The sequence below is a fragment of the Gorilla gorilla genome, chromosome 4, assembly GCF_029281585.2.
Source record: "Gorilla gorilla gorilla isolate KB3781 chromosome 4, NHGRI_mGorGor1-v2.1_pri, whole genome shotgun sequence".
NCBI lineage: Eukaryota > Metazoa > Chordata > Mammalia > Primates > Hominidae > Gorilla > Gorilla gorilla.
Genome location: NC_073228.2, coordinates 49556836 through 49570943, shown reverse-complemented (window position 1 = coordinate 49570943; position 14108 = coordinate 49556836). Strand labels below are relative to the sequence as shown.

The 14108-nt window shown below is 46.9% G+C and overlaps 1 protein-coding gene across 2 annotated transcripts; it reads left to right on the top strand.

The window, feature by feature from the left end:
* Positions 1-435: 435 nt before the first annotated feature.
* On the top strand, positions 436-13032 carry G6PC1 (glucose-6-phosphatase catalytic subunit 1). Of its 2 annotated transcripts, XM_019028613.2 has the most exons (6): positions 539-774; positions 3635-3744; positions 4746-4751; positions 7306-7328; positions 9009-9124; positions 10627-10672. In XM_019028613.2, the coding sequence occupies exons 1-6, from the start codon at positions 539-541 to the stop codon at positions 10670-10672; spliced, it is 537 nt and encodes a 178-aa protein (XP_018884158.1). The 2 variants fall into 2 exon arrangements, with proteins under 2 accessions (XP_018884157.1, XP_018884158.1); XM_019028612.3 differs by lacking the exon at positions 4746-4751 and having other exon boundaries at positions 436-774; positions 7223-7328; positions 10627-13032.
* The last annotated feature ends 1076 nt before the right edge of the window (positions 13033-14108 follow it).

The following is a 14108-nucleotide window of genomic DNA, read 5'->3' as shown; positions in this document are numbered from 1 at the left end:
GATTACAGGTGTGAGCCACCACAACCAGCCAGAACTTTACTAATTTTAAAATTAAGAACTTAAAACGTGAGTAGCTAGAGCAGCAAGATTTTTCTTTGTCCCCAAATAAGTGCAGTTGCAGGCATAGAAAATCTGACATCTTTGCAAGAATCATCGTGGATGTAGACTCTGTCCTGTGTCTCTGGCCTGGTTTCGGGGACCAGGAGGGCAGACCCTTGCACTGCCAAGAAGCATGCCAAAGTTAATCATTGGCCCTGCTGAGTACATGGCCGATCAGGCTGTTTTTGTGTGCCTGTTTTTCTATTTTACGTAAATCACCCTGAACATGTTTGCATCAATCTACTGGTGATGCACCTTTGATCAATACATTTTAGACAAACGTGGTTTTTGAGTCCAAAGATCAGGGCTGGGTTGACCTGAATACTGGATACAGGGCATATAAAACAGGGGCAAGGCACAGACTCATAGCAGAGCAATCACCACCAAGCCTGGAATAACTGCAAGGGCTCTGCTGACATCTTCCTGAGGTGCCAAGGAAATGAGGATGGAGGAAGGAATGAATGTTCTCCATGACTTTGGGATCCAGTCAACACATTACCTCCAGGTGAATTACCAAGACTCCCAGGACTGGTTCATCTTGGTGTCCGTGATCGCAGACCTCAGGAATGCCTTCTACGTCCTCTTCCCCATCTGGTTCCATCTTCAGGAAGCTGTGGGCATTAAACTCCTCTGGGTAGCTGTGATTGGAGACTGGCTCAACCTCGTCTTTAAGTGGTAAGAACCATATAGAGAGGAGATCGGCAAGAAAAGAGGCTGGCATTCGCTCTCTCAATGTCTGTCCATCAGAAGTTGCTTTCCCCCAGGCTATTCAGGAAGCCACGGGCTACTCATGCTCCCAACCCCTCTCTCTGACTTTGGATCATCTACATAAAGGGGGAAGACAGAAAAAATCCTACCAGTGAGTTGAAAATACAGGAAAGCCTATTTCATATGGGTTAAAGGGTAGGACAGTTGAATTTCGTGAAAAGTCTGAGTTATATAGGCTTTGAGCAAAGAGTTTTATTAGTATGAAGCAGAAGAGGTAATATAAAGAAAGATGTATGGGGCCAGGCATGGTGGCTCACACCTGTAATCCCAGCACTTTGGGAGGCCGAGGTGGGCGAATCACTCCTGGGTGAACTCAGGAGTTCAAGACCAGCCTGGGCAACATGGCGAAACTCTATCTCTACAAAAACATTATGAAAATTAGCTGGGCGTGTTGGCGCTGTAGTCCCAGCTACTCAGGAGGCTGAGGTGAGAGGCAGAGGAGGTTGCTGTGAGTCGAGATCATGCCACTGCACTCCAGCCTGGGCAACAGAGTAAGACCCTGTCTCAAAAAAAAAAAGAAAGATGATGTATGCTGTATGAAAAAAGGAAACACACAGATGATTCAACAGCCTGTTTTGTGGGGTAATGAAAAGTCACCCTGGGAACTGGGCTCCAGCCCTCGTTCTGCCACCCACCAACTACATGTCCTTGGCAAGTCATATCAATTATCTGAGTTTCTGTTTTATAATCTACAAATAGGTTATCTCTGGCAGCTTAATAATAATCAGGGTTAACATTTATTAAACAGTGTGTGCCAGTCCATGTGCTATGTGTTTTTCTGTGAGGTAGTTACTGCTATTTACAGAAACAGTAGATGCAGAGACCAAGGTGCTGAGTTAAATGATTAGGCCAACAAGGTTAGTACATGCCGAGCCAGGATGGAAGCCCAGGCAGGCAGGCTGGCTTCCGCGGCAATGTTCTTATGAACTATGTTACGTCCAGTGCTGATAAACTGACTCTCTGGGGAGCAGGGGGAAAGCCCTGAGTTTAGCATTTGCCAGTTTCTATCACGTAAACATTCCCATTCTGGCCACTTTCCTTCTTTCTTTCTTTTGTTTGTTTGAGATGGAGTCTCGCACTGTTGCCTGGCTGGAGTGCAATGGTGCAATCTCAGCTCACTGCAACCTCTGCCTCTCCGGTTCAAGTGATTCTCCTGCCTCAGCCTCCAAAGTAGCTGGGATTACAGGTGCCCGCCACCATGCCCAGCTAATTTTTTTTGTATTTTTAGTAGAGACATGGTTTCACTATGTTGACTAGGCTGGTCTCGAACTCCTGACCTCATGATCTGCCTGCCTTGGCCTCCCTAAGTGCTAGGATTACAGGCGTGAGCCACTACACCCAGCCGCATGATTCTAAAAAATAAAAAGATGAAGTGTTATTCCAAACATCTGATCTCCATTGAAGAACCATGCAATCTCTCTGGGTTGATAGAGGCCAGAGTTAGTGGCTCTCCCTGATTTCGGTGAGAAATCACTATTCCACCATCACAGGGGATAAAAGGCATCCTGACTGGCGGTTGACACCTATTTCCACAGTGAAAGATATATCTAGTACTTTTAAAGGGGAAGTGGTTTGTCTGAGATACTCTGTTTCAAAGTAGAGAGGATACAGAACAAGCATCTGAAGCTATATACATCCTTACAGAGAGCAATTCTGATGGAAATGCAGGCTATGTTTCCTGGGGGGGCTCGTCCTAGGGGCTGGAGTGCATTCTCTGATGTCAGAGGAAATGCAAGATTCCCTGAGGCCTGAGGGAACCCATGGTATATGCAAGTCCAAGTTTCAAACTGTAGTTCCACATGCATTCTTCCAGGACAAATACTTCTTGAGGTTAAAAAAAAAAAAAAGTCACATAGCTGCCATATTATGGATTTCAGGATTTTTTTTTTTTTTTTTGAGATGGAGTCTCGCTCTGTCACCCAGCCTGTAGTGCAGTGGCATAATCTCGGCTCATGGCAACCTCCGCCTCCCAGGTTCAAGCGATTCTCTTGCCTTAGCCTCCCGAGTAGCTGGGATTACAGTCACGCGCCACCACATCTGGCTAATTCTTTATATTTTTTTGGTAGAAACGGTGTTTCACCATGTTGGCCAGGCTGGTCTCAAACTCCTGACCTCATGTGATCTGCCTGCCTCGGCCTCCCAAAGTGCTGAGATTACAGGTGTGAGCCACCGCGCCTGCCCGGAGTTCAGAATCTTGGGCTTCATTATTTGTGTTTAAATAGATCATACAGTCGGCTTCATTATTTGTGTTTAAATAGATCATACAGTCAGGCACGGTGGCTCATGCCTGTAATCCCAGCACTTTGGGAGGCTGAGGTGGGAGGACTGCCTGAGTTCAGAAGATGGAGACCAGCCTGGGCAACATGGTGAAACCCCGTCTCTACTAAAAATACAAAAACTAGCTGGATGTGGTGGCACACACCTGTAGTCCCAGCTATTCAGGAGGCTGAGGTGGGAGGAGCCCAGGAGGTAGAGGTCACAATGAGCCGAGATTGCGCCACTGCACTCCAGGCTGGGTCACTGAGCCAGATCCTGTCTCAAAAAAAAAAAAAAAGATAATACATTCAAACAGTTCAAAATGCAAAAGTTACATACATAAGGAAGTGTCATGAAATATCTCCCTCTCACACTTCTCCCCAGCCACCCAGTTCTCCCTTCTAGAGGCAACATGTGAAATCCTTCTCAGGCTACACTCTTCTTGAAGGTGTAGGCTTTGGGCAAAAGCATTCATTCAGTAACCCCAGAAACTTGTTCTGTTTTTCCATAGGATTCTCTTTGGACAGCGTCCATACTGGTGGGTTTTGGATACCGACTACTACAGCAACACTTCTGTGCCCCTGATAAAGCAGTTCCCTGTAACCTGTGAGACTGGACCAGGTAAGCATCCCACCCCCTGCAGACAGAAGCTGGGTGGACCTCGTTTATCTGTTATGGATGAAACTGACCTTGAGGGGACATGAGGAGAGCCATTCCTTTGTACTTTTGTCACGCTCTTCAATTGGCACAAATTAATTCACTTCTGCAATACTTTCCTGAATAGCACAGTAGTATTGGAAATCTGCCTGTTACAGAACCTGGATGGAGTCCAGAGAGGCACGAGCACCCATGGGCAAAGGGCTTGTGAGAGTCACCGCCCTGCAGCGCTGTGTCCTGAGAAAGGAGGGGGCAGAAGCCTGAGCTTCTGGGGGTCCTTCCCAATGGCCTGGCCCACTGGATGTGCCCTCCTGAGCTGACCGTACAATCCCTCGCCCTCTCTGTGCCTACGTTTTATTAGTTACAGCCAGATGGTTACTGTCAAATCAAATGATAGATTTCATTTTCGGTATGTAATAGGAAGCCCCTCCCTCACCCTAAAGTCTCAGCTGCCCTCTAAGACCAATACTCTCTAAGGTACTAGCATCCCTTCCTCAGAGACCCTTTCCCTGACCCCAAAACTAGGGAAGGTCCCTTAGTTATTCGCTCTCACAGACCACACATTTACCTCAGAGCATATTCACTCATTCAGCTGTTACTTACCAAGCACCTACTGGGAGCTATACACTGTTCTATGTGCTAGGGATACCTCTGTCAGTGAACAACACAGACACAAAGATCCCTGCCTTTGTGGAGCTGAAATCTGAATAGAGGAGGTGAAATATACAAAAATTATAATAAATAAGTAAACTAGGCCAGTTGTGGTTGCTCATGCCTGTAATCCCAGCACTTTGGGAGGCCAAGGTAGGTAGATCACCTGAGGTCAGGAGTTCAAGACCAGCCTGGCCAACATTGCGAAATCCTGTCTTTACTAAAAATGGAAAAATTGATCAGGCGTGATGGCACACGCCTGTTGTCTCAGCTACCTGGGAGGCTGAGGCAGGAGAATCGCTTGAACCTGGGAGGCAGAGGTTGCAGTGAACCGAGATCGGGCCACTGCACTCCAGCCTGAATGACAGAACGAGACTCTGTCTCAAAAAAAAAGTAAACTATTAATATGTAGGATAGGCCAGGCATGGTGGCTCACCCTGTAATCCCAGCACTTTGGGAGGCTGAGGCAGGTGGATCACCTGAGGTGAGGAGTTCAAGACCAGCCTGGCCAACATGGCAAAACCCTGTCTCTACTAAAAATACAAAAATTAGCTGGGTGTCCTGGTGCATGCCTGTAATCTGAGCTACTCAGGAGGCTAAGGCAGGAGAATCGCTTGAACCTGGGAGGTGGTGAGCCAAGATTGCGCCATTGCACTCCAGCCTGGGCGACAAAATGAGACACCATCTGAAAAAAAAAAAAAAAAATATATATATATATATATATATACACACACACACACACACATATAATACTAGAAAATGATTGTTTATAGGCAAAAAAAAAAAAAGAAGAAGAAGAAGAGAAGGAAAGGAGAAGGAAAGAAGGACCAAACATCTTTTGTGGAAATATGTTTGCTTTCATCATAACAGCTTGTTATCAAGGATGAATTTCTCCCTGAAATTAATGGAGGCACAGACTGGAAAGTTGAAAGTGGCTTTAAGAGGTTATTTGATTTAGTCCTCTGTCTTAACAGAAGCAAATTATTATCTCTGCTCCTTAGGTAGAGTAGCTAAGGCTCAGAAAGTAGGCCGGGCGCGGTGGCTCACGCCTGTAATCCTAGCACTTTGGGAGGCCGAGGCAGGTGGATCACCTGAGGTCAGGAGTTTGAGACCAGCCTGGCCAACATGGTGAAACCTCGTCACTAATAAAAAAATACAAAAACTTAGCCAGGCATGGTGGCGGGCGCCTGTAATCCCAGCTACCCAGGAGGCTGCGGCAGGAGAATCACTTCAACCCGGGAGGCAGAGGTTGCAGCGAGCTGAAATCACACCACTGCACTCCAGCCTTGGTGACAGAGAAAGATTCTGTCAGGGAAAAAAAAAAAAAAGTTTAAGTGAATTACCCAAGGTATATAATTAGTTAGTGTTAGAAGGAAGAAGAAGGGAGGGAGGAAGGAAGGGAGAAAGAAAGGGAAGGAGGAAGGGAGGGAGGGAAGAAAGCCTTTATTTATCTATGGGGTTCCCTGGAAAGCAGGCTGAAATGGAGATTCACATACAGGAGTTTAGATACTCTGGGGAACTATACTTGTAGAAGGGAAGGAACAGGAACAGGGCAGAAGGAGAGGTCCGGTTGTGATTCTGCCTCATCCAACCCCACAGCGAGCTCTGAAGCTGGGGATGGCTCCTCAGAGTTGGCCCGAGTTGGGACAAGGGAATCACACCCTGGGGAGAGCGTAACCTTGATCAAGGCGACTCTCTTTAGCCCAGTGCAATGCTGGGAGAAGGCTGAGAGCAGAGAGCCATCTACCATCACACTCTCAACAGCTACGAAATAAGTCCTGCAGTTCAGGAGGGAGGTCTGGGTGGCACATCTCAGGACCCTCTATCTCTCAGGGTAGAGGAATTAAGAATGGGATGGGAACCAGACCGGCCATGGTGGCTCACACCTATAATCCCAACACTTTGGGAGGCCAAGGGTAGGAGGATTGCTTGAGCCCAAGAGTTCAAAACCAGCCTGGGCAAAAACAATCAAACAAACAAACAAAACACATTTAAAAAATTTGCTGGGTGTGGTGGTGTGCACCTGTGGTCCCAGCTACTCAGGGGGCTGAGGCGGGAGGATTGCTTGAGTCCAGGAGGTCGAGGCTGCAGTGAGCTATGATCATGGCACTGCATTGCAGCCTAGGAGACAAAGCAAGACACTGTCTCTAAAAAAACAAAAAACAAACAAACAAAAAAACGGAACCGGTTGCAGGCAGGGTTAAATAGCGTGGTCAGAGTAGGACTCACTGAGAATATGAGATCTGAGTCAAGTCTTCAAGGATGTGAGGAAGTAAGTTTCTGACAGAAGAGCTGTGAAGGGCTGTCTGGCCAGAGAAGATTGCAATGCAAAAGCCCTGAGGTGGGAACGTGTTTGGTGTGTTTAAAGGAAAGCAATGAGGCCAGTGTAGCCAGAACAGAGTGTGCAAGGAGAGAAGGAACAGAAAATGTGGAGGGCCGTTCAGTTTGTAATTGTACGCCCAGTATGCTGATTCTTTGTGTAATCTCCAGACTGTATTAAACTGCAAGAGCAGGGCCCCTCTCTGGCTTTGCTCACCATTGTATTCCCAGAGCCTTGCACAATGCTTGGTGCATAGGAGATGGAAATTTGTTAAATAAATGAATTATGGATAACGAATGGATGGTAAGATGGGTGGATGGATGGGGGGTGAACGGATGGATGGGGGGTGAACGGATGGATGAATGGGTAGATGGGTGGATAGGGGGATGGCTGGGTGGCTGGGTAGATGATGCGCTGTCTCCCAGATGAGGACCTTTTCACCTTTACTCCATTCTCTTTCCTGCCCTTTAGGGAGCCCCTCTGGCCATGCCATGGGCACAGCAGGTGTATACTACGTGATGGTCACATCTACTCTTTCCATCTTTCGGGGAAAGATAAAGCCGACCTACAGATTTCGGTAAGAACTCACCACTGGGGTGTAGGTGGTGGAGGGCAGGAGGTGGCTCTTTCTGTAGCTGACACGCCACGTGTTCTTCCTCACATCCCCCTAGCCCGCTCCCACACCTGGGCAGGCGCTGATTAAGAGTTGTGGCACTTTGGATAGGGATAAACCTCAGAGTCAGGGAATGTTTGGGCTGAAAGGGATCCAGTAGTGCAATCCGTTGTTTTACAGATAAGGAAACAGGGCCCAACACCATGAAGGGACTTATAAAAATCAGGTAGTGAAGTAGCAGCAGGGCTTAAATAAAAACCCATGTCTGTACCAACCACAGAGTCACCCATCCAGGTTAAAATAACCAGAGAAACAGAAGATATTCCTACTACAGAGAATTCCAGGTGTGCAGCCACAGTGCAAATCCTTTTTATTTTTATTTTTGAGACGCAGTCTCGCTCTGTCATCCAGGCTGAAGTGCAGTGGCGCGATCATGTCTTGCTGCAACCTCTGCCTCCCAGGCTCAAGCGATCCTCCCACCTCAGCCATCTGAGTAGCTGGGACCACAGGCCACACACCACACCCAGCTAATTTCTCGTATCTTTTTGTAGAGACAGGGTTCTGCTATGTTGCCCAGGCTCAGGCTGGTCTTGATCTCAAGCAATTGGCTTGCCTCAGCCTCCTAAAATATTGGGATTACAGGCATGAGCCACCGCGCCAGCCCATGCAAATCCTTAATTATCAAACAGATAAAATAGGGAAGTTAAAATTCATATACACAAGGGTTAACCACTTGCCACAGGCTTTTTTTTTTTTTTTTTTTGAGACGGAATCTCGCTCTGTTGCCCAGGCTGGAGTGCAGTGGTGCCATCTCGCCTCACTGCAACCTCCGCTTCCTGGGTTCAAGCTATTCTTCTGCCTCAGCCTACCGAGTAGCTGGGACTACAGGCACGTGCCACCACACCTGGCTAATTTTTGTATTTTTAGTAGAGATGGGGTTTCACCATATTGGCCAGGCTGGTCTTGAACTCCTGACCTAGTGATCCATCCGCCTCAGCCTCCCAAAGTGCTGGGATTGCAGGCATGAGCCACCATGCCTGGCCTTTCTTTTTTTTTTTTTTTGAGGTGGAGTTTTGCTCTTGTTGCCCAGGCTAGAGTGCAGTGGCGCAGTCTCGGCTCACTGTAACCTCCACCTCCTGGGTTCAAGCAATTCTCCTGCCTCAGCCTCTCAAATAGCTGGGATTACAGGCGTGAGCCACCCCACCTGGCTAATTTTGTAATTTTTTTTTTAGTAGAGATGGGGTTTCACCTGTTGATCAGGCTGGTCTCAAACTCCTGACCTCAAGTGATCCACCCACCTCGGCCTCCCAAAGTGCTGGGATTACAAGCATAAGCCACCGTGCCTGGCCAATTTTGATCTTTTTTAAAGAGACAGGGGTCTTGCTATGTTGCCCAGACTAGTCTTGAACTCCTGGCCTCAAGTGATCCTCTCACCTCGGCCTCCCAAAGTATTGGGATTACAGGTCTGAGCCGCTGCACCCAGCCCCCAACAGGCATCTTTGGACTTTTGAGTACCGGCTTTAATTTACAAAAATTCCACTGAGAGCACCTAAGTTTGCCAGGCTCCAGCATTTCTGCAGGGGCTGTTTTCTTTGCTGAAGGATCTGCACCTGTGTTCTGTTATGGTTGCCTCTTCTGTTGCAGGTGCTTGAATGTCATTTTGTGGTTGGGATTCTGGGCTGTGCAGCTGAATGTCTGTCTGTCACGAATCTACCTTGCTGCTCATTTTCCTCATCAAGTTGTTGCTGGAGTCATGTCAGGTATGGGCTGATCTGACTCCCTTCCTCCTCCCCCAAACCCCATTCCATTTCTCCCCCTAATCAGGACAAAATCCCAGCATTCCAGCCACATCCTGTGTGTAATCAGTACTGTTAGCATTTCTGTGGGTTGAAAGTCAAGAATGAGCAACTTGAAATGATTAATTTCTATAGGAGTGCCCAGATCTATAGAATGAATTGTGTAGAAGTTACCATACATCAAATTAATGCACCAAATTGAATTAGCTTGAAATCTCAGAGCTTTTTACGATCTTTATTTCTTACTGATCTTCAACAGGCCCTAATTTACTTTTCAGGGAATCTGCCAAATTTAACAAATTAACACGATGTCCTAGGAAAGCTGTTCATTTAAATACATTCATTTGCAAACCTAATAGATAACTGCAGTTGATCTCTTTTATAGGTTCAGAGTTTTGAATATGTGTTTTTTTGTTTGTTTGTTTGTTTTTGAGATGGAGTCTCGCTCTGTCGCCCAGGCTAGAGTGCAGTGGTGCGATCTCTGCTCACTGCAAGCTCCACCTCCCGGGTTCACGCCATTCTCCTGCCTCAGCCTCTCCGAGTAGCTGGGACTACAGGCGCCCGCCACCATGCCCAGCTAATTTTTTGTATTTTTAGTAGAGACGGGGTTTCACCGTGGTCTTGATCTCCTGACCTCGTGATCCGCCCGCCTCAGCCTCCCAAAGCGCTGGGATTACAAGGGTGAGCCACCGCACCCTGCCTGAATATGTGTTTTCTTAGATCCAATTAACAAGGGTAAGACAAGATTTAGGTTAAGCATAAGAAAGATTTTGTGGGAGGCACTGGAATATAAGACCTTAACAAAACTGTGGAATTTCTCCCCTGGAGATTTGTAAGAACGGAACATAGCAGCATTCAAAGAAGAATGTTGAGAACAAGGGAGATAATGGTTTCATGGTAATCACAAAAGTAACACAGCATTTAGTACTGGGTTCCATGTTTGAGGAAGAACCTGGAAGCCATATCACATGAAAAACCTGGGAATGTTTAGGTTAGAGAGAATAACTGTGTTCAAATGTGTGACAGAGGGACTAGATTCATCACTTACTAACTCCTGCAGAAAGAACTGAGAAAAATAGACGGTATTAGAGGGGGACCAGTTTCACACAGACAAGGAAGAACTACTCAGCAATCAATTCCGTTCAAAGATAAAATGGACTGTTATAGTGGGGGTGAGCTCCCTACCTCTGAGGGTATTTCAAGTAGAGATAGGAGGACCTCCTGGTAGGAAAATTTGCATACGGTGGGAGATTGTACGTGATATGGCACCTCCATCTGAAAGAGTCTATATTGAGGGCAGGCTGGAGTCACACATGGGAATAAGCCAGGCGACCCTCCCATCTGCCATCTGTGATTTAATTCCACAGTCGCAGAACGGATGGCATGTCACCCACTCCTCCAAACACACCTCTAGCAAAGGTCCCAAATCCTTCCTATCTCTCACAGTCATGCTTTCTTCCACTCAGGCATTGCTGTTGCAGAAACTTTCAGCCACATCCACAGCATCTATAATGCCAGCCTCAAGAAATATTTTCTCATTACCTTCTTCCTGTTCAGCTTCGCCATCGGATTTTATCTGCTGCTCAAGGGACTGGGTGTAGACCTCCTGTGGACTCTGGAGAAAGCCCAGAGGTGGTGCGAGCAGCCAGAATGGGTCCACATTGACACCACACCCTTTGCCAGCCTCCTCAAGAACCTGGGCACGCTCTTTGGCCTGGGGCTGGCTCTCAACTCCAGCATGTACAGGGAGAGCTGCAAGGGGAAACTCAGCAAGTGGCTCCCATTCCGCCTCAGCTCTATTGTAGCCTCCCTCGTCCTCCTGCACGTCTTTGACTCCTTGAAACCCCCATCCCAAGTCGAGCTGGTCTTCTACGTCTTGTCCTTCTGCAAGAGTGCGGTAGTGCCCCTGGCATCCGTCAGTGTCATCCCCTACTGCCTCGCCCAGGTCCTGGGCCAGCCGCACAAGAAGTCGTTGTAAGAGATGTGGAGTCTTCGGTGTTTAAAGTCAACAACCATGCCAGGGATTGAGGAGGACTACTATTTGAAGCAATGGGCACTGGTATTTGGAGCAAGTGACATGCCATCCATTCTGCCATTGTGGAATTAAATCACGGATGGCAGATTGGAGGGTCGCCTGGCTTATTCCCATGTGTGACTCCAGCCTGCCCTCAGCATAGACTCTTTCAGATGGAGGTGCCATATCACGTACACCATATGCAAGTTTCCCGCCAGGAGGTCCTCCTCTCTCTACTTGAATACTCTCACAAGTAGGGAGCTCACTCCCACTGGAACAGCCCATTTTATCTTTGAATGGTCTTCTGCCAGCCCATTTTGAGGCCAGAGGTGCTGTCAGCTCAGGTGGTCCTCTTTTACAATCCTAATCATATTGGGTGATGTTTTTGAAAAGCTAATGAAGCTATTGAGAAAGACCTGTTGCTAGAAGTTGGGTTGTTCTGGATTTTCCCCTGAAGACTTACTTATTCTTCCGTCACATATACATAAGCAAGACTTCCAGGTAGGGCCAGCTCACAAGCCCAGGCTGGAGATCCTAACTGAGAATTTTCTACCTGTGTTCATTCTTACCAAGAAAAGGAGAAAGGAGCTCTGAATCTGATAGGAAAAGAAGGCTGCCTAAGGACGAGTTTTTAGTATGTGGCGTATCATGCAAGTGCTATGCCAAGCCATGTCTAAATGGCTTTAATTATATAGTAATGCACTCTCAGTAATGGGGGACTAGCTTAAGTATAATTAATAGGTGCTTAGTGGGGTAATTCTGCTTCTAGTATTTTTTTTACTGTGCATACATGTTCATCGTATTTCCTTGGATTTCTGAATGGCTGCAGTGACCCAGATATTGCACTAGGTCAAAACATTCAGGTATAGCTGACATCTCCTCTATCACATTACATCATCCTCCTTATAAGCCCAGCTCTGCTTTTTCCAGATTCTTCCACTGGCTCCACATCCACCCCACTGGATCTTCAGATGGCTAGAGGGCGACTCTGGTGGTGCTTTTGTATGTTTCAATTAGGCTCTGAAATCTTGGGCAAAATGACAAGGGGAGGGCCAGGATTCCTCTCTCAGGTCACTCCAGTGTTACTTTTAATTCCCAGAGGGTAAATATGACTCCTTTCTCTATCCCAAGCCAACCAAGAGCACATTCTTAAAGGAAAAGTCAACATCTTCTCTCTTTTTTTTTTTTTTTTTTGAGACAGGGTCTCACTATGTTGCCCAGGCTGCTCTTGAATTCCTGGGCTCAAGCAGTCCTCCCACCATACCGCAGCCTCCCGCGTAGCTGGGACTACAGGTGCAAGCCACTATGTCCAGCTAGCCAACTCCTCCTTGCCTGCTTTTCTTTTTTTTTCTTTTTTTGAGACGGCACACCTATCACCCAGGCTGGAGTGGAGTGGCACGATCTTGGCTCACTGCAACCTCTTCCTCCTGGTTCAAGCGATTCTCATGTCTCAGCCTCCTCAGTAGCTAGGACTACCGGCATGCACCACCATGCCAGGCTAATTTTTATATTTTTAGAAGAGATGGGATTTCATCATGTTGGCCAGGCTGGTCTCGAACTCCTGACCTCAAGTGATCCACCTGCCTTGGCCTCCCAAGGTGCTAGGATTACAGGCATGAGCCACCGCACCGGGCCCTCCTTGCCTGTTTTTCAATCTCAGCTGATATGCAGAGTATTTCTGCCCCACCCACCTACCCCCCCAAAAAAGCTGAAGCCTATTTATTTGAAAGTCCTTGTTTTTGCTACTAATTATATAGTATACCATACATTATCATTCAAAACAACCATCCTGCTCATAACATCTTTGAAAAGAAAAATATATATGTGCAGTATTTTATTAAAGCAACATTTTATTTAAGAATGAAGTCTTGTTAATTACTATATTTTAGATGCAATGTGATCTGAAGTTTCTAATTCTGGCCCAACTAAATTTCTAGCTCTGTTTCCCTAAACAAATAATTTGGTTTCTCTGTGCCTGCATTTTCCCTTTGGGGAAGAAAAGTGCTCTCTCTTGAGTTGACCAAGAGTCCCATTAGGGATAGGGAGACTTAAAAGCATCCACAGGGGCACAGGCAGAGTTGAGCACATAAACGGAGGCCCAAAATCAGCATAGAACCAGAAAGACTCAGAGTTGGCCAAGAATGAACATTGGCTACCAGACCACAAGTCAGCATGAGTTGCTCTATGGCATCAAATTGCAACTTGAGAGTAGATGGGCAGGGTCACTATCAAATTAAGCAATCAGGGCACACAAGTTGCAGTAACACAACAAGACTAGGCCAGCTCTGGAATCCAGTAACTCAGTGTCAGCAAGGTTTTGGGTTATAGTTCAAGAAAGTCTAAACAGAGCCAGTCACAGCACCAAGGAATGCTCAAGGGAGCTATTGCAGGTTTCTCTGCTAAGAGATTTATTTCATCCTGGGTGCAGGGTTCGACCTCCAAAGGCCTCAAATCATCACCGTATCAATGGATTTCCTGAGGGTAAGCTCTGCTATTTCACACCTGAACTCCGGAGTCTGTATATTCAGGGAAGATTGCATTCTCCTACTGGATTTGGGCTCTCAGAGGGCGTTGTGGGAACCAGGCCCCTCACAGAATCAAATGGTCCCAACCAGGGAGAAAGAAAATAGTCTCTTTTTTTTTTTAATAGAGATGGGGGTCTCACTATGCTGCCCAGGCTGGTCTTGAACTCCTGGGTTCAAGTGATCCTCCTGCCTCAGCCTCCCAAAGTGCTGGGATTACAGTGTGAGCCACTGCGCTTGGCCAGAAATGGTTTTGATCTGTCTGAACTGAACCCTACTGCTTAGGCATAGCCCCATCCTTGATAATCTATTTGCTCCCAAGGACCAAGTCCAAGATCCTTACAAGAAAGGTCTGCCAGAAAGTAAATACTGCCCCTACTCCCTGAAGTTTATGAGGTTGATAAGGAAACAT